The sequence below is a fragment of the Triticum dicoccoides genome, chromosome 7B (assembly GCF_002162155.2).
Source record: "Triticum dicoccoides isolate Atlit2015 ecotype Zavitan chromosome 7B, WEW_v2.0, whole genome shotgun sequence".
NCBI classification, from domain to species: domain Eukaryota; kingdom Viridiplantae; phylum Streptophyta; class Magnoliopsida; order Poales; family Poaceae; genus Triticum; species Triticum dicoccoides.
Genome location: NC_041393.1, coordinates 613,628,542 through 613,649,311, shown reverse-complemented (window position 1 = coordinate 613,649,311; position 20,770 = coordinate 613,628,542). Strand labels below are relative to the sequence as shown.

The 20,770-nt window shown below is 44.4% G+C and overlaps 2 protein-coding genes across 2 annotated transcripts; both read right to left on the bottom strand.

Annotated features, from left to right (window-relative positions):
- Positions 1–3,650: 3,650 nt before the first annotated feature.
- On the bottom strand, positions 3,651–7,575 carry LOC119339224 (probable methyltransferase PMT9). Its single transcript, XM_037611357.1, has 7 exons — positions 7,333–7,575; positions 7,061–7,225; positions 6,773–6,955; positions 6,073–6,670; positions 5,276–5,388; positions 4,964–5,184; positions 3,651–4,188 (listed from the first exon to the last, which is right to left on the bottom strand). The coding sequence occupies exons 1-7, from the start codon at positions 7,573–7,575 to the stop codon at positions 3,870–3,872; spliced, it is 1,842 nt and encodes a 613-aa protein (XP_037467254.1). The 3' UTR covers positions 3,651–3,869.
- Positions 7,576–18,969: 11,394 nt separating this feature from the next.
- Positions 18,970–20,491, bottom strand: LOC119340836 (AAA-ATPase At3g28580-like). Its single transcript, XM_037612743.1, has one exon. It carries the CDS (start codon positions 20,489–20,491, stop codon positions 19,028–19,030), a length of 1,464 nt encoding a protein of 487 aa, XP_037468640.1. The 3' UTR covers positions 18,970–19,027.
- Positions 20,492–20,770: the final 279 nt, after the last annotated feature.

The following is a 20,770-nucleotide window of genomic DNA, read 5'->3' as shown; positions in this document are numbered from 1 at the left end:
CCAATTCCTTAGCCAAAGCACAAGCAGACATGTCTGATTTGCATGTGGCGTTTCCCCAAAACACAAAATTACAAAGTGCATCGCAGCATGCACGCGGATCGAAACTACTCATTGTTGGTGCGTCGTTTGTTATTGCACATAACCAATGCCCAGAAACTGGTTTGAACCCATAGTTTATAGCCGCTAATAACCAAACTATTTAAACCCATAACCAACTATACCCAAACTAGTTTCTCCACATACCCAAACCAAAACCAAACTAAAAAAGACTCGGCCCAATAAAACCTGAACTAATCAAACCCAAAGTAAAAACCGAACCATTTCACCCGGTTTTTGAATAACCATTCCCAGGTTTAGCATAATATTAACTTTGGGGGAAGGGGGCTGAACAGTATGAGAAAGTGGGGATTGATGATGGGCAGAATAGGGAAATGATGGGAAGCTATAGAACTGATGGAGGAAAAAAGTTGGTCGTGGAAATAGATGAGGAAAAAAATATGTTAATTAGATTGCAATTGGTGGAAGAGATGACTGCTAGACAAACTATTCAGTTGATGATGGAGGAAAAAGGACAAAAGAAATTGAAATCAGAAAAACAAACTTGGAGAGAAAGGTGAAAAGACAACATGAGTTGTTGTAACTCAATTTCAGGGCTAGTGGGGAAATAAGAGGATCTCAATCTGGTGATAAGAGCGATGGAGGGAATATGTCTCTGGAAGGTGGAGAACTAGAAGGTTATGATACTAAAGCTAACAACAAGATATTGGGACATGATTTGGTGGAACCAGGAGATGGATATATAGAGCCTATTGATTATACAGCTAGCCAAGAAACACAAGACTCCTTTGGGACTATGGTCAAAAGAGCTGAAAAAGGAGAGCTGGACCCAAAAGAAATGGAGAGAATCAGAAGATGTGATAGGCTCAAAGATAAAGAAGACTACAATATTACTGAACTAGCTAAGGAAAGGATGCTCACAAAGATAAGTATGGTCAGCAGATTCTTCCTACCTTGTTGACTGCACCTCATAGCTATCTACACAAAGTTGCTGATGGAGTGGGAGTAAACTTAGGTAAAAGTATTGATACAATCGAGCACAATATAAAGCTCATTAAATATGTTGAACAGGTTAGAGTAGATTTGTGGGTGGCTAATAATGATAATTGTAGTAATAAGGAAGAGGTGTGTGTTCCTGAAAATACCCAATATTGAAACCGGGGAACATAGTTTGGAAGAATTGATAGATGAAGATGGAGAAAGTAACAATGATGATAATGAGAATGCTTGGGATATGTTGAGAGAATTTTTTTCTAAAAAAAAAAAGAAAAGAGCAAAAGCAGAAATCCTAAGAATTTTAGTGATAAAACTGCTATCATCAATAAGGCTCTTGGACAATCAGGAAAAAAGAAAAAGAAAAGATGTGAGGTGTCTTTTGGAACATGAGAGGTTTTGGGGGGGTATTTAAAAGAGATTTCTTAAAGAAATGATTATGGATCTAAAAGTTGATTTCCTTGGCCTCCAAGAAACCATGAGACAAACTTTTTCCAGGACTGACCTACAAAGCCTGTGTCTGTGTGCTGGTAGAGATTTTCACTGGCACTTCACTCTGTCTAGGGGGAAGTCTGGTGGTCTACTACTTGGGGTTAATTATATTTTTCACTTGATGTATTGGCACAAGATGAAGGGGATTACCACATTAAAATGACTGTACAAGATTTGAAAACCAGACTTATTTGGGATTTGGTGGTAGTATATGGTGCAGCTCAGCCAGAAAGGAAAGCTACTTTTTTGGCAGAATTGTCTAGGGTCTTCCAAAAAAAATGTTAATCCCATCTTGATTGGGGGTGATTTTAATATCATTAGGAAAGGTGGTGAAAAAAATAAACCAGGAACTCTTGGCCATTGGAGTTTTTTATTTAATGTGATTTTAGAACAGGTTGGGGTGAGGGAACTTGATATGCAGGGCAAGCAGATTACCTGGGGGAACAATCTCTCCATACCCACCTTTGAGAAACTAGACCGGATTTTATGTACTGTGGAATGGGAAGAAACGTATCCTCTGACACATGTGTCTGCTTTGGTCAGAGGAAAATCTGATCATACCCCTACCTTCCTAGATTCTGGTGATATACAAAAGTCTAATCCTCTCTTCAGATTTGAAAATGCTTGGTAATAAAGAGATGGAATTGACTAAATTGTCAGTGATGTTTGGAATGACCCAAAAATTACCAGTGACAACATAGAAAGATGGCAGACCAAATTTAGGTTGCTCAGACCTAAACTAAAAGGATGGAACAAAAACATGAATGCTTGGTATAGAGAATTGAAAAAAAGATATTCTAACTAAGCTTGATATCATTGTTAAACATTGTGAGCTTTTTGGGCTTACTACGGAAGGCCGAAATGAACAGCTAGAGCTCAGGGCCCAAGTGGATAGGCTTCTTAAACAAGAAGCCGCTAAATGGAAACGAAGGGCTAAAGTAGATGAATTGATAGGTGATAGCAGCACCAAAAAAATCCATGCCAAAGCTAATGGCAAACGCAGGAGAAATAAAATTACTAGTCTAGACCAAGAGGAACGGAAGATTGAAGGAGATAAAAATCTTATGGATTATATTACGCTTTTCTGTAAAAACTTACTTGGTCTCCTGATGATTCCCCTATTTCTTTAGACATTGGTAATGCCGAACAAATTTCTAAAGAGCATAAAACTAAATTGACAGAAAAAAAAATTATCTATAAGAAATTAAAAATGTTGTTTTTAACATGGCCCACAAAAAATCTCTTGGACCAGATGGCTCTTGCTGAGTGTTATCAACATTTTTTTGGTTTTGATTAAGTTTGACCTAAAAGTCCTCTTGGATAACTTTTTGGAAGGGAAAATGGATATTAGAAGACTCAATTATGGCATTATTACTCTAGTTCCAAAAATTAAAAATATCAAATTCCAAAATTTAGGCATACTTGCTTGTTAAATGTGAGCTTCAAAATATTAGCAAAAGTGGTGATGAATAAACTTAAGTTAGTACCTCCAGAGGTGATTTCAGACTGCTTTTGTCAAAGGTAGATATATAATGGAGGGGGTATCAATACTACATGAAGCCTTAAATAGCATTCATCGAAAAAAGCAGAGTGTCATTCTACTCGAGGTGGATTTTGAGAAAGCATATGACAAGGTGAAATGGTCCTTTGTCTTCCAAATGATTAAAATGAAGGGGTTCCCTGATAAATGGGTAGATTGGGTTATGGAAACTATTAGAGGTGGCAAAGTTTGTGTCAAAGTAAATGATAACTTAGGCACTTTCATCAGAATTAATATTTTACCAAAGTAAATAATACTACTGATGGTGAAGTGGCTAAAATGGGATACTTGTGAGGGTTATATATACATTTTTCAAATGTCAACAAAATTTCAAGAGAAAACAGAAAAAATATTTACATTTCAGACATATAGTTTTATGCTTTTTACAAACACGTTGACATGAAAAGTACTCCCTCCGTTCCTAAATATATGAGGTTTTGGTAGTTCAATATATTTAGGGACAGAGGGAGTAATAGTCAAAGCAAAATCTCCAAATGCCAATTCTGAAATGGCATCAATTTACAAAAGTCGAACGGAGATTAGCATTTTCGACGACCATACTGTCCTATGAATTCTGAACCATTGAAATCTGCGATTATGCATGCCATACTCCTCCTATCTCTTCTGTGAACATTCCATCACAGACACAAAACTGCGGAGAAAGGATGGTGTGTCAAAGCGCTAACGGAGAAGGTAGAGAACTACTGTATGATAGAGCTAGGATTTGTGAAACGACGGTTAGCAGTGGCTAATAAGATCAGAACAAGAACAGTTTTGCGCTTGCTTGCTAGGAAGCCGCCTGCGCTGCCTGATCCCATAGCTTCTTCCTCACGATCAAGACTCTTTCATCGCCTGAAGAAAGCGCGTCTCTCTTTGGTTTCACCTCAGATGACCAGTCGTCCCATCTCAGCGCGTGTAGAAGCTTCTTGATGTAGTCTATGACAGCAGCTTTGTCCCTGATGATGGCGTACCCATGAGGCCTCATGATGCGGTCCATCTCGATCAGCAGATCTTCCAGGCCACAGCCTTGATTTTCCATCTCAGAGAACAGGAGCCAGGCGTGAAGGAGGTCGTAGGTACGAGGGTATGTCGAGAATGACTCGCACCTTCAGTAACAAAGAACAAATAAATAGAATCAAGCAGTAGCCACTCGTATGGAGCAGTCTTAGGAACTAGGAAGCATCAAGTATGGTATGGAATTACACAGAACAATGCACAAGAAGTTTATTTCATTGATAACCACGAGCCCGAGATGGCAAGCATCATGTTGCTAGTTAAGGAACAAGTTCTGGCATGCGGGTAAATATGCATCAAGAATGGAAACTGTTAGGCAATAGAGGAGCAGCTGGTGTGGAGACAGGCATCTGGTTTTTCATCTCTGTGCAATTCTACTATACAGTTTTTCCGGTGCCCATCAGTTAACGGCAGGGTACTTTTATAGCAACTAGGAAGGAAAATTTTCAATGAGAGAACTCTGGTTCCATTCATGACAGCATGTCTGGAATGTGACGAGTGGATTATATATTAAAAGTGTGCATTCGGTACAATGACATCAAATTGAAACAACATAATACTATTGCTACACCTGACATAGGGAAATATACAGTTATACACCGCTTTGTGAAGCACCAAAATGTGGTACTCATATAGATGACCACTTAAAAACAAGTTCCACGTATGAGCACTTGTCAAAACATTGACCTATTCTTTATGCAATTAAAACCTCTGATATAGTTATAAAATTATACCTTATGTGTCACCGAACAAAAATATTCAAATCTAAGATCTAGGTTTGCATAGTCACTTAGGCAGCATTGAAACAATTGAATCTGAAATGAATAGATGAGAAGTAGGACAGAAGGTATTGCACAAACATCTTACCAGTTATGGATTGTTCCTATCAAACCACGGTCATATATGATCTTCAGTTTTCCAGATTCCATGAAAGGGACTACATTCATTACCCAGACATCTTTTTTCCTCAGTGATGCTGCAAATCCGCCAAGGTTAGCATTCATATCCATAACATTTCTGAAGGAATACTTCTGTATCTCAGATTTCATAAGTTTCCAGTACTGAGCAACTCTAGAATTCCAAATTTTCTGCAGACAGTATTCGAAGGTTAGACACTCAAGATCATCATCTGGGAAGGGTGTGGCTTCATATAGCAAAATCAGTCATCAAAGTACTCACATTGTCTTCAGTAAAATTCTTTGAACTGATTCCAATCTCTTCCAGACGAGGGGGTGGTGCTGTGAGCCTTTGTGGCCAGGGAAGCAGTTCGCTTCCTTTAACCTTGTTAACTCCTGGTTAAATATAAGAACATTACACCATCAGGGTACAGGTATGCTAGCCAACACTTGATGTTTCATACTAGAGTAATTTATGTAAGAACTACAGTTAAAGTTGGAAATTTCATTACAGAAACTTGTAATGAAAATTTTCTTTAATAACAGTTACAGCAGCAGACAATATACATATATGAACAGATGAACTGAACCAAATATGGCAATATACTACTACAGTTTCAAACTAGAGGTGTTAATTGCAGGAAACTCTGCTGCAGAAATTGGAAACTATCAAACCATTACTACAGTTCAAACCAGATATATGCAAACAAAGCAAAGGTAACCAATCGTGGTGGCATGCAGGCATATTGTCATGGCCAGCAAATCAGCAGCAAAGAGTGATCTGTGGAGGCCAAAATGATGTCTTAATGGCAAGTGATAGAGCGGGAAACAAGTGGTTTGATCCTGTTAGTAGGCGATAAGGCAGATCAAACAGGGTTGGAAAGGGGTATTCCCTTCAGGTAAAAGGTTGACCAAAGTACCCTTCTATATTATGGCTAGCCAATGCTCAACAAAGGGTTATAACATGTGTGAACTTTTGCCAGGGTAAAAGTATATTTCAAGCAGAAGAAAGCAAGAGGCAGAGAATAGACTATGGTAACTCAATAATAATCTTGAGGCAAATCAGGAAAGTGAGCTTACTCTTGGAGTAGGGAGTTATGCATGCTTTCATGAGGACATTCCAAGCAGCATCTGGGTCATCATCATGGCCACACATGGGAGGAAGTGCTCTGGGCTCTCTCCTCATATAGCACCCATTTGTCAATGGTTTGACCCATATCACCGTCTGACCCTCCTTTGAAGCAATCTTCCAGCACATCCTCTGAGCAAGATTGCTCATCTGCTTCCATATCTTCCGGTTAACTGGATCACGATGAGCATAAGCCTCTGGTGACGAATAAACGAAATACCCTCCAGGCCTCAAAACCCTATCCACTTCCAGCAACAAGATCCCATCCCTCTGCAACCAGTCAATTCGACAGCGCGAGCAATGCGCCAGCTCAAATGAGCGGCTTGGATATGGCAGCCTCCTTGTACCCAGCACACCAAGGGTGGACGGGATCCCCCTCTCAAGGGCAAACTGAATCTGGTTCTCGTGCACATCGTTGGGAGCAAGCGACATTGCAATTATATCTAGCGGTAGGAGGTAAGCCCCGAAGCTAGCAACCCCGCAGCCGACGTCGAGCACGTTCCTGATGTTGCCTTCGTTGTTCAGCTTGTCATTCGGAAACCCCAACATCTAGTATCACACCAATCGACATTGGCACTGTTCGTTAGCTTCCAACAAATATAACCAAAAGGTGGTGGGTTAACTGCTATAGGAGCTTAGAACATTTCAAACCTGCGCGAGGTTCACAATGTACTTGTCGGCGCCGTAGTGGAAGTGGGTGCCTCCGCCAGGGAAGTTGATCTTGTCACCGTTCACCACCATCCACCTCTGGTCTGACTTCTCGGAGGCGAGGTGCGTGTGGGGTATGTTGGCCGTCCACACCTCATCCCGGCTCCTCGGCCACCTGATCGGCACCTAGGCATGGCCACCCACATCACATCGGCGTGAGCGAAAACAAACGAGGCACAGCAATCTGCAAGGAGTTCATCGTGGACCATGCATGCTCGTGGATGGGCTCACCAGGTAGCCGTCGGGCGGGGGGATGAGGCAGTTGAGGCGGCGGGGCGCGGGCGGGCAGTGGCGCTCGTAGTGCTCCATGAGGGAGAGGTTGAGCCTGAGGCGGAGCTGGTGGTGGAGGCCCCGGTCCAGGCACGGGATCAGCTCCGAGTGCCTCGCGTCGCACACCTGCGCAAACAGGCCGCAAACCCGGGCGCAGTCAGCGAATCGAACCACCCGCCATTAGCACGTACATACGGAAAGCGCGACGCCGAGGCGTACTGTGCGTTACGTACCGGGAGGGAGGAGAGAGCGAGGCCGGCGGGGAGCGGGGCCTGGGCCTGGACCTGCGAGGCTCGGAGGCGGAGGCGAGGGCGGCGGAGGGTGGGGCCGAAGGCGGCGCCGTGGAAGAGGCAGAGGAGCGCGAGCGCGAGGGCGGCCCCGGCGAGGGCGCACGCGAAGGCCCGGCGGCGGCCCGTCGCGCCCCCGCCCCACCCGCGGCTGCCCGGCGGCGGAGGCGGCGGGGGGTGCGGCTTCATCGCGGCGGCGTTCCGCTCCCCGTCGCGCCGCCGCGGGTGCGGCTCGAGGGCGCGGAAGCAGAAGGGGGGAGGCGCGTGGAATGGAGCGGCGAAAACATTGGGAGCGGCACACGGGGACGGGGGTGGCACAGGGGTCCGGCACGCACGGGCAGAAGGAGACGGAGGGTGGACCGCGGTCACTCCTATTTGGCGCCTAGGTCGCCAAATAGCGAGCTGGCCCGTACCCCCCTACAGCGCGTATGCTCCTTTTTGGCCCGGCACATTTCGGGATTACCTCCCCACCGGTTTTGGGAATGTTGAGAACCGTTTTTTTGTTTTTCTTTGTTTTTTCTTTCGGTTATTTATTTATTTTTTCTCTTTTTTTATTTTTTATTTTTTCAGTTTACGTTTTTTAGTTTTTATTTAATGTTATTTATTTATTTAGCCGTCTTTCAAATTTATGAACATATTTTCTTCAATCGTGAACAATTTTTAAAACTCGTGAGCATTTTTAAAGCTATGATTTTTTTCAAAATTCCTGAACATTTTCTGAATTAACGAACATTTTTTCCCAAATTCGCCAACATTTTTGGAGAAAGTGAACATCTTTTTTGAACCTGTGAACACTTTTTAAAAATCAGCGAACATTCCTCAAGTCGACGAACATTTTTCGGAAATTGAGGGAACAATATTTGTAATTCATGAACATTTTTTTAAATGGATGAACAATTTTTGAATACATGAATTTTTTTTATTAGCGAACATTTTTTGGATCGATGAACCTTTTTTATCATTCATGAATATTTTATTTCTTTTGAACGTTTTTACAAATTCATACACAATTTTCGAGTTTGTGACCTTTGTTCAATTTCATAAGATTTTTTTAATTCACGAATAGTTTTCTCAAATCATGAAAAATAAATGATTTCCTGAACTGCTTTTTCAAAATCATGCAAATTTTTTGAACATGCAAACTTTTTTGTAAAATCATGAAATTTTATTGAATCCACAAACATTTTATGATTTCGTGAACATTTATTTTTCAAATGTGCATTGAAAAAAATTAGAACTTTGTGTAATACCAAATTATTTAGATAAGAAAACAACAAAAAAGAAAAAAGAAAATGGAAAAAAAACTTGAAATAAAAAAATAGAGGGCCCTGCAAATGGGCGGACCCAAAGGCCGGCTGGGCATTCGGTTTAACCGAGAATTTCGGTTCGGTTTGTTCGGGTTATAGCTAATTCGGTTTCCTGGAAACGATGACCGATCGGTCTTTCATAATCTTGCTAACCGAGAGTTTGGGGCGCCCTGACTTCGGTTCAGTTTCCCGTATAATCGAACAAGACCGAAGTTGTTTGACAGCACACACGATCGAACAGAGAAAGAAAACACCGTCAATCGAACGCAATCAGATCTAAAGGCAAGAACTTCTCATCTACCTAATCAGTTTCTCAAGAAAACGTGAAATCATCAAGGAATAATATGACGGGATGGTAAAAGAAATCACAAAGAAGAGAGGAGATAAGTCCTGCTGCGGGCTGCTAGTCCACTAGGCTGCCGTCGCCGGCTGCGGAGGAGAGCATAGCGCCACCACCGGCGGGGCAGCAGAAGAGGTAGGAGAGCAGAGCGCTACCGCCGGCGGGGGAGCAGACCAGGGAGGAAACGCTCGTGGCGGCTAGGTCAGGGCGTTGCGTGAGATGGGGGAAACGGGGGTGACTTTTCAGCAGGTCACGTGGGGTGCCAGCCTGCTGGGCCTCGGGAGTTGCCAGGTAATGATAATGGGTTGGGCTATTTCTCATATTTTAAAGTATATCGGTTTATCGGGTAACCGAGGCCTATAACCGAGAATCCCGAACTAATTTCGGTTCTACAGAAGTTACGACCGAAGTAACAACCGAAGTAATCGGTTTCGGTCAGTTCGGTGTCGGTGCCGGTTCTTTCGGTTCGGTATTTCGGTCTTCGGTTCATATGTCCACCCCTAGGGGTGCGCGAGCGGAGCGAGGGATGCACACTGCGTTTCCTCCCAGCGCGCAGCACGGTGGACCAGTGATGTCCTGTCACTGGAAATACTTCGACCAACAAGACCGGCCCGACCGAGGAGCGGCCTAGGGAATGAAGAGGCCAAGTATGCGTTATGCTGGCTCAAAAAAAAAACCTAGAGGAAGTGATCTTTATGTTCTCAAATAAAAAGGTGGCACTTTTTTAACACTAAAACCTCCCCAATGATAAGTGTTACCTTCTTTACAATGAGACTATGAGAGGAGTGAAATAAGCAGGAGCTTTATCCATCCAGACATCAATGGTAGAAAAAATTAGATAATCTAGCTAGCTCATGGGCTATATAATTTGCAACTCTCACACATTTGTTATAAATGTCCCACATTTGTTAGTAAAAGTCCCAATCTAGGAATATGATATAGGGTCTACCATAATGAGTTACGACCATTTCAGCACTACGGAGAACTAGCATATTAATGTAATGGTTACGTCCAAAGGATGAAAGCCGCTTATGTTCAGGCCTATTGCGTTGACCAAGACAGTGATGACTCCTCCGCAAGTGATGCCACCGCGAGTTTTGTTGGCTTGGCAACTTAGCCAAAGTACAAGGAATGCACCTAAGTTTGGCGTATGGTTGGAGCTCTGGTTTGTAGCTTTTGCGAGTATAAATATGTTCCTTCATTAACTTTTAAAACTTCTGCACGTGGCTGCAACATGTTAGAAATAACATAATAGAAATAATGGATAGTATGACATTCGATATGACTAGCCCTTTGATCAGGGCTATCAAGGTTCATCTTGTAGTAGTAATGCTGAGGATGGCGTCGTAGCAGGTCATCAACAAATCGAATGTGACCGTCGTTGTTGACAAAGCCGAAGTAAGTGAGAGACATGTCGAAGTTCCGGTCCATGAGGCATTTTGGGATCATGTCCTCTCGTCCTAATGGTGTACGCCGAGGTGCTCAAGAATTTGAGCATCAACCGGTGATAGGTGCAAGTGTCCTTACAAAGAAAATGATGCTGACATGTATTGGTGCATAACAAATTGAAATCGTTACCCATGCCAAGTGCGTCCATGGTGATTGGACACGCCCACTTGGTCGATTTCACTTCCCTTTTTGTGGAGTATCTAATACTTTGTTTCCTTCGGGAAATTAATTCCAAATAAGAAGGCATTGCACTCAATGGTGGGTTTTTGTGGCCCATGGGAAATTACCCCTTGAGCAATGGTGTGGGCACGCGAGGTGGAACTACTTGTGTCCATTTCTACAAAAAAAAATGCAGTTCAGTAGAACTATGCAAGATTGATTCCTTGTGAAAAAATAACGGATATCCCCTAGAAACATCTACGATTGCGTGCTCAACAAGTAAAATGGTTCAAGAACAAACAAGAACTCTGGCATGGCAATGAGAAGCTAGGAGTGTGGACTTGCAAGAAATAACATAGGGCCCAGGGGAGAAATATACCGTTATCCTTCACGCGCGAGGAATCAAATTGGAAATCGGTAGGGAGAGAGATTCAAAGTTTCTTTGATGTTGGAGGAGGAGGGATGAGATTGAAATTTTGGTTTAGGATTACCTCCCTTCGGGATGTTTATTGCCGAAATTGCCTGCGGTACAAAGAGCCATGTTCTCTTCCGAAGCCTAGATGCGCCTGTGTTCTCCTGGTATGGCCTTGGTCGAGCACTTGCGCTTGTAACAGGCACCATCTTCCGTGCTGGTAAGATGAAGGCCTCCATTCGAATTTGGGTATGAGTGCTTGTGTTCGTACCACGCCCCTTCTTCTCTTCTGATGATGGATATTGTTTCTATTGAGGTTGGGTATGACTGTTGGTACGCTAGTACCACCGACCATCTTCTCCTATCGTGTGTTGTTGGCTCTGCCTCTCCTTCGGCACGACCCCTCGTACGAGTGGGTGTGACTGTACGGGGCACCGTCTTCTACACTGGAACTTGGGGTGTTTCTTCGGCGTAGTGGTCAGAGCGTTGGTACGAGCAGAGGTGCTCATACTAGACCACATCTTCTCTTCCCGATGCCTGAAACAGCGATGTTTTTCCAGAAAAATTTTCTAAGGACCTATGAGATTATTTCCAACACACACAATAGGCATAGTTTGCGAGGATTCAACCGAGTCGTAGCACGACGTAAAAATTATAATGGAGGTGATCATTACATTTCTTCTTCTCCTCTTCTCTAATTAGAATGAACACTCTTTTATCAGAGCTATAAGTTAAAACAAAAAACTTAACTAACATTTATTCGCAAAGGTTGCCTCCCATGAAACGCTTTTGGTTACGGTCTAAACAACTGTGATGATAATCACTTCTCTTTTGGTGTGAGCACACCATACCATAGCTCGTGAGATTTAAGGTTATTCCATTGTTGGTGTACACCCTGGGCTTCTTTTCTTGGGAAAGTGTTTGACAAAGGGTTCAAGGTCAAACCTTATGTTTCCCTCATAGAAATTAGTAACAATATTGATAGTTCTGAAAAATGGCCTACCCAATATGATTTGAGCTATAGGATCTTCATGCATATCCACTATGGCAAGATCAATAGAGCAGGGCAACTGTAATTTTGAACAACAATATGGTGTCTAACACCTACTGCGTAGTATAAGTGGAATCGGTTTAATCTCACTAATTATAAAAGGATCAAGATTGAGTCTACCATATAAAGACTTCGGGATAATGGGACACTAACCTCTAAGAGCATTAAATTTGTTCATCCCAATCTCAAATTTAAAAGTGGATTCAGATATATCTTCCCTCTTAGCATGTAGCTTTTTATGATACTTCTTGTACTCCATATCTAATTCTCGTGCCTTGATTGCAACTTGGTGAATAAAACTTTGTTACGCCTAATCATAGCTGCAAGCTCGTGGACGGACACTCCAATCACCTACGATGAGAAGGATGAACCAAGGGCCCGCCCCGTCCGAGCACCCGCCGCACTAGTCCTCGACCCCATAGTGGACGGCTTCAGACTAACAAAGGTGCTTATGGATGGGGGCAACGGTCTAAACCTCATTTATGAGGATACCCTCAACTAAATGCAGTTCGACAGATCTCGAGTCGAATAGAGTTACACCATGTTTCGGGGAATTATCCCCGGCAAAGAGGCGCGCTGCTCTGGATGAATCACCCTGGACGTAGTGTTCGGTGCTCCGGAGAACTACAGGACCAAGGAACTACTTTTCCACATTGTGACCTTCCATAGCGGATACCACGCCCTATTGGGGCGTGAAGCATTCTCAAGGTTCCAAGCTATACCTCACTACGGGTACATGAAACTCAAAATGCCAGGACCCAATGGTGTGATCACCATCGCTAGTGACCCGGACAGAGCTCTCCGAGTCGAAAACAAAACAACATCTCTCGCTCTTGAGGCATTATCCGAGGCTCTTTTAGCCGAGGAGTTCACTCCGCACAACAATGGATAGGGATGATGTGACCCTCAATAAAAGACCCAAATCCACATCCTTCAAACCAGCTGATGAAACTGACAAGGAAAACTATCTTGAAGACAGTGAGACAACCCCAAAGTCCTGTCTTGCTGCAGTGTTCGAGTTAGTGGCCACTACCGCTGGCACAAGCTCTTCGAACCTTCTCTCTGAATTAATTCGGTTTTTTGAGTCTCAACTACAAGCTGAAAGACATCGATCAGTTGTGCGGCGATAAGAAGCCGAAGGACTGAGGAAGTCCCAGCAGAATTCAGTTGCATACTTTCTGTTGCAACAACAAGCGTTGGAGGATTTTAGCATCAAACAAGAGAAAGTTAATAAGCTTGCTAAGCTTATTGCCAGCATGGTGGATACCCATGATAACTTTTCTTGAGCTCTTCTGAAATTGTTTCAGTCATGGACTTGTTTTGCTGTCATGTTTATTTGCACTGCTGGCCAATTTAGACGCCCAGTGTATGTAATATGCTGCTTTGTTCCCTATATTGGCACTGGTGGCGAACTTTGATGCCTGATGGATGTAATATTTGTAATAGCCGTAATAGCCTAGCTTAAGTTTCTTAGTTATTTATTTCCTTATTCTTGTTTATTTATTTGCTTGTAATCACTGCAGATTTTTTTCACAGACCATGGGCCTCGTACGGGCGGTCGAATTCATGGGCCTTCTATGGGCCGTCGAGCTCATGGGCCTTCTACGGCCCGTGAGTTCATGGGTCCTCTACGGGCCGTCAAATTCATGGGCCTTCTACGGGTCGTCAACTTCATGGGCGTTCTACGGGCCGTATCATTTATTGATAGACCAAACATGGGCCGTACTATTCAGTATGGGCCATAAACGGGCTAAAGATGGAATTGCATGTTTATGGTCCCGACCATAACGGGCCATTAATAGGCCAATATGTATCACGGGCTTAATTCTACCGACGGACATAACTGGTCGTTAATGGGCCGGAATAGAGACGCCACGAAAATGGCCCAATGGTATAATGGGCCACAAATGGGTCATCTTTAACCACAGGCTGAATTTGGCCCATCAGGAGAACATGCCAGAAACAGACCGTACGTAACCGAGGGCTGAAAATGAGCCCAAGAATAAATGGGCTCATAGAAGGCTGAAAGATAACACGGATTGCAAATGGCCCAACTAATAAATGGGTCGTTATTGGGTATAAAGTGTTATACTATTTATTATGGGCCAGTTTCACTATGGGCCATTAAAGGACCCAAAGATATACTAAAGGCCTCATATGGGCCGAAAGATGTCATGTGTCATACATGGGCCGAAAGTGACAAGGGGCTGGAATTATATTGGACGACCCACATGACGTTACTGGGCCGAATTGGGAAAGTCCATAACGGGCCGTGACTTAACGGGCCGTGAATGGGCTATACGCGAGCAGGCCATTAAAAGGCTTTCGGTGGGCTGGCCCATTAACTTTTAACCAAATTAAACGGGCCAACCTTTTTAACCTAAATGGACCACTACTGGACCTTGCCACATGTCGATGTACCATAGGCACCTCCTGTCCATTGGACGGTTGACATCTGTCCCAACGCGGAGCTGACACATGTTTCCTCCAGCCAATGAGAATTTTACACGTGAAAAATCACCATTGGTCGTGGCTGTTAATGGGTTATCGGATCCAAAACCGAACCCGATAGCTTGACGATGACCCGTTACGGTGGATGCCACGTGTCGGTCACCCTTAACGAAAGCACTTCCATGACACGTCATTTATCGTCATGGAAGTGGACACTTTTGTGATGATAATTTCAGAATTATCATGGAACACTTCTACGACAACACAGGTATGCCTATCTTGATTCTGTCATAAAATCATCATGGATGTACAATCATGACATAAATCGTGACCTACTGTGACAAACACGTATCATCACGGAAGTGTCTTTTTTTTGTAGTGAAGAGGTGGTTCACTGATGGTGCTGATTCAGTCACTGAAATACCCCTCACTCCTTGGGCCTTCAACAAGCAGAAAATCCTTCTGCCGCTAGGAGGAACAAGTACGACAAGATAGGATCTCCCTGTCTTCGGCCCCGTGTCGACCTAAAATCATCTAGGCTACCTCCATTAAAAAGTATTGAGAAGGAAACCGAAGATACACATCTCATAACAGTTTCTGTGAAATGAGGACTAATCCCAAGCTTGAGCATAAGCTCCTTCATGTACGACCATTTCAACCTGTCATACGCCTCATCATGTCTAGTTTAAGTGCGCAGAAACGGTTGCCCTTCACTCTCCTTGTCTTCATATAATGCAAACACTCATAAGCTGCAATAAAATTATCTGTGATGAGATGTCCTGGGACAAACACCGACGGCTCTTCAGAGATTACCTCGGGGAGGATGGTCTTCAACCTGTTTGCTAAGACCTTGGAAGCAATTTTATAAATCACATTGCAAGGGCTTATAGGTCAAAATTGTCCTAACATTTTTGGACTAGCTATGCTGGGAATAAGAACGATGAACGTACCATTTATATCCTCTAGAGAGTCCTCTCCACTGAGCACCCTGATGATCATTTGTGTTACCTCATCACCACACAGCTCCGAATGCCTCTGAAAGTGCACCGAAAAACCATCCGGGCCGGGAGCCTTGGTTGGAAACATTTGGAAAAGTGCAGCTTTAACCTCTTCTGAGCTATAAGGGGCATTGAGATGGGCATTCACTGCAGCATCAACTCTGGCCGGGACATGTGAAAGCACTTCTTCCATGCCTACAGTGCCCTCTGAAGCATATAAATTTGAGTAGAACTCTGTCACCATATCCGCCATAACCTTGGCATCAGTGCACATGGAGCCGTCTGTCCTCTGAAGCTGGGTGACTGTGTTCTTGGCTCTCCTGGCGCTAGCCTTCCTTTGAAAATTTGAGTGTTGCTATCACCTTCAGCTAGCCAACTAATCTTGGACCCTTGCTTCATCATTACTTCTACCCTGTAGCAAATCTCTACAATCCGATCACGCGTCTTCTTTTCCTCCGGTGACAGAACAACCCGCAGGGGGTCTGCTCTGAAAGACGCAAGTTGCAGCCGAAATGACCTTAGTTCTTGTCTAACCGAACCAAAAGTGGACAACCCCCAATGGCGAAGATCTGTAGCCACCGACGTTAATTTGTTGGCAAGCTCGGCAACTGCTGTAGCAGGCTGATCCGCTCGCCACGCTACCTCCACCGTGTTCCTGAAGGTACTTTCAGTTTCCCACTTGCATTCATACCAGAAGGGTTTCTTCAGAGCTATCCTCAAGTTTCCAGCTTCTAGTTCATTGATCGGCACAATCGGGCTGTGGTCGGACTTGGCCGCCGTAAGATGTTCCACCGAAGCAAATGGGAACATATTTGACCAGCTGGGGCTAGCAAGTGCTCGGTCCAAACGGACCCGGCAATATTCGCCTCCTACTATTGGCTTCTCAAAAGTCCAGTGGATTCCATTGTATCCCAGGTCAGCTAATTCACATACATCCACAGCCACCCTGAAACCTGCGATTTGTGCGCTGTCAGCGGCAAGCGGTGGACCAACCAAACCGGCCCACAACAAAAATGGGTAAGGAAGTGAAAAGAACCAACAGCGAACCAAAACACGTGTCAACTGAAGAACGAATAACTGCTGTAACTGGGATTTTTTTTAGATTAGATATATATATATATATATATATATATATTACTTTGTCTAGGCTACTAGTAGGATACAAGGAGCTAACAATATGCGGTGAATCAGAATGGTATTGGTCAAAAAGTTCGTGAGTTGAAGCCGCTTCTTATGAGCAATTAGTTAAAGTTTGTGTTAGTGTCATTTTTGGAGTATTGAATTTGTAGGAATGATATAATAGTTTCAGTTAGACTGATTTATTGTAGTTTTTTCAATACACATGGAAATTTCTTACCAGTATGTTTTTTTTTACGAAGATTAAGGTGCTGGTATTATGTCCGTTGTCTACTTGGCTCAACATTTTTTGAATAAAAAAATTGATGGAACGTGTACATGTATTCTGGTCAAATTTTGTGAAGTAAAATTGACGACCCTTTAACCAATTACCATTTGACCATTAATACATTTTTATATATTTGTCGTCCTGTGGCAACGCGGGCTAATAACACAAGCAGTGAGAATGAACTATTTAGTTAGGTATATATAGGATTCTTAAATATTGGAACATATATATGGATAAGTTTACTTTACTTAGTTTAAAAAAAATGTTCACCACAAATTACAAAAATGTTCACAGGGATCCTCAAAAAAAAATGTTCACACGGTTTAAAATAATGTTTGTACAATTCAAATAAATGGTCGTGGCTTTTAAAAATATGTTCATGATATTTTTTATTTAAAACTCATTAATAAGTAAAAATCTTGGCACCATTTGTAAAAAAAGCATATTTCATTTTCACAATGTTCAGGCATCTAAAAATATGTTCATGAAATTTAAAATAATCAAATTTAAAATGTGTTGATAACATTTAAAAAATATGCATGTGCATTTCAAAATGTTCATGCCATTTCTAGAAGATGGTCGTAACATATAAAATTATGTGTGTCATTTAAAAAAATATTCACCATGTATCTAAAAAATGTTCAGTGCGCATTTGACAACTGTTCAACATATATTCGGATGTATCTTCAATGTATATTTGGAAAATAGTCAACATGTATTTGAAAAATGTTCACCATATATACGAAAATATTCAACGTGTATTAGAAAATATATAAGTATTTGAAAAAGTCAAAAAAGGAAAAATGAAGGAGAAATGAATAGCGAAAAAGTCAAAATAAAAATTGATAAGAACCGGTAAACAAAACTAAAAAGAAAGAGAAATCGCGTGGAACTTTCTGAAACCGTACAAAAGATTCCCGTTTAGAAGGTTCCCAAAACTTGTCACTACCACGTTGTTGGACCGACCCACTTCACCGAAAATTGTAGGCGAGCACTAAAAAAGAAAAATACGCATTTGCATCCAAACCCTCCCCATATGCATGGACGAAAAATACCTCCAAAGGAGGCACATAAAACCCATATTTCCCTACACTATCGGGGCAGCACACGTCCGGATAGCACATTCGAACTGTTCTGGCCCACCACGACCCACAAAATTTCCTCTCCAGAGTGGATCAAACCCTAACCCTAGCCACTCCAGTTCACTCACACTATCACTCCTCCTATCACTATCCTCTTCACAACCGTCGCGTCCCTTCGGTCGGCTGCACTGCCACGTTCGGATTTGAATCTAGCTCGGAGGAGGACGGCATCAACTAGGTGGTCGGGTGGCCTAGGAGTAATGAGGAGTTATGAGGTTCTAATGGATTGATTAGACATGCTCTTACCTCAACCATAAAGCTTGTGTATTGGTGCAATTTCCTCATTTTCTTTCTGCCAATATTAATTTATTGTCACTGTTTTGTTCATTGTTTGATATATGTTGTGAATGAAAGATCGATGTAGCTGCTCTTTTTAAAAAAGAGGTTAAATACATGGTGCAACCTGAAGTCATCTTCCTCGCGATCTCTGTCGCTACACCGTACCTACAAGTTTGATGATGTGCCATGAACTTGCACCAACGCACACCATCTAATACGATGGCCTCACCAAGCCGTCCCACGACGAGCCGAGAGCACAAACCGGTCTATGCAAACACCATTCCACTTCTTGGCACCTTCAAGCAGCACCCGCTCCAAAACCATGCCCCCATGGGTAGAATGACACAGAAGGCACCGTTATCATCTGATCGGGGAGACCAAGATCTAGGGTTTTCCCTAGAGCAGATGGAGCGAGGTAACGACAATTGTAACGGCGATGCCTTCGACAAGGAAATAACGTCTAAAACACCGTCATCGTCCGCCATGACTAAAATCGGCATTGATTCTCACCGGCAGTCGAGCCACTCCGAACCAGCCAGTGGCCTTTTACGACGGTATTGAAAACTTGCATATATATATTGATACCAAGGAGGAAAATGTTACATGGGGACAAACATCACCAAGAAATAGGCCGGTATGACAGTTATCTCAAAGTTTCACGGCGGCCGGAGCAGTCACTGATTCCCTCCTGGCTTTCTTCAGGGTCTCAACTAAACCTGCCAAGGAAGTGTCGGCGTCCATACGCGCCACGTCACTGGACGACCTATCGGAGTCGTCCCTCCTCCTCTTTTTGCATTTGGGCATGAGGTTATGTGCCACGTCAGCGGGTGACGTGTCAGTGTCGTCGAGCAGCTGCCGTATTTCGTCGAACAAGTCGTGGTCTTCTACCTTGAGGTAGTTCTTGGCGAGCACCTTGAAGGCCCCGAAGCGGCAGTAAGACATCTCGATGTGCATGTCCATCCTCCCGCGGCGGGTCAGCGCTGGGTCGAGCATGTCAACGCGGTTGGTGGTGAAGATGATGACCCGCTCGCCGCCGCTCGCTGACCACAGCCCGTCCACGAAGCTGAGCAGACCGGAGAGCGTCACCTTGCTGCCGTCATCTTTGTTGGGGTCCAGCGGGTCGCAGCAGCTGCCCCCGGCGCCCTTCTTGTCGGCGACCTTGCGGTTTCCGGCGAGGTCGACCTCGATGGCGTCGATGTCCTCGATGACGATGATGGACTTGCCCTTGGTCTCGATGAAGAGCTTCCGGAGCTCGGCGTTGTTCTTGACGGACGTGAGGTCAAGGTCGTAGACGTCGTACTTGAGCTTGTTGGCCATGGCCGAGATTAGCGTTGACTTGCCCGTGCCGGGGGGCCCGTGCAGCAGGTACCCGCGCTTCCACGCCTTGCCCACGTCTGAGTAGTACTGCTTGCCATCCATGAACGCCTCCAGATCGTCGGTGATCTCCTTCTTATGGTCAGGGTCCATGGCGAGCTTGTCGAAGGTCGCCGGGTGCTCGAATGGCACGTGGCACCAGGTGCTCCTGTTCCCCGGCCGGTGGTTCGTGAACAGCCGCCTCTCCCTGGCCATGGTGGCGATGAGACCGCGGCCCTTCTCCAGCGCGCCCGGCAGGTAGTCGTCGAGCATGACACGGCGGTGGCGCTTGTGGAACACTGCCCGGAACAGCCGGGGCTCCGTGTCGAAGGGGAAGAGGCTGACGACGGGGCCCGGGCTCCTGTAGCTGGGGCCCTTGTTGGACGCGTACCACCAGACGCGCGCGCCTTGGTGGTCGTCGGTGACGTGCACGTCGTCGTCCAGGGTGATCTCCGGGAGCTTGCCGTCCTTCCCCAGCTCGGCCTTGAGCCTGCGGGCGCCGCCAGCGCATTTGTCGGTGAGGTAGGCGGAGATGTCGTCGAAGAGCTCGTTTCGGCGGAACTGCTCGTCGCTTTGCTCGGAGATGGTGACCTGGACGTAGGGGTTGAAGTAGGCGGCGACGAGCGGCGTCCACTTGGTGATGAAGTGCCTCAGCTCGTCGTGGATGTAGTCCGGCAATTTGGAGCAGGACCACACGGTGACGACGGTCATGGCCGTCCCGACCCCGACCCACGGCCACTTACCGGCCGGAGCTGCCATGTATGTACGCCCGACAGGGTTCTTCTTAAGCTCAATTAAACCGTTGGCTGAATGGCCTCGGTCACGACCGACTTATAAAGCAACCGCAGAGTGGACGATACAAAATGATCGCGTCAGTAACACATGCATATACGGCTGACGACACAGCGGATGGTTCCGGGGAAGCAATGAGGAAATGTCGCCGGAGTCTCGTGGAATTAATTAGACGACAAGTTGCTATCCATGATGATGAGCCTAGATAGGTGCACGTACTGAAAATTATTCATAGGCAAATTAATA

What these genes read in the sequence shown, in the direction of transcription:
- LOC119339224 (XM_037611357.1), bottom strand. Translation starts at nt 7,575, where the DNA reads ATGAAGCCGCACCCCCCGCCGCCTCCGCCGCCGGGCAGCCGCGGGTGG. An exon ending in ACATTGTGAACCTCGCGCAG is followed by an intron (nt 6,671 to 6,772) that starts GTTTGAAATGTT and finishes GTGTGATACTAG; the next exon opens with ATGTTGGGGTTTCCGAATGA. An exon ending in CATAACTCCCTACTCCAAGA is followed by an intron (nt 5,389 to 6,072) that starts GTAAGCTCACTT and finishes ATATTTAACCAG; the next exon opens with GAGTTAACAAGGTTAAAGGA.
- LOC119340836 (XM_037612743.1), bottom strand. Translation starts at nt 20,491, where the DNA reads ATGGCAGCTCCGGCCGGTAAGTGGCCGTGGGTCGGGGTCGGGACGGCC.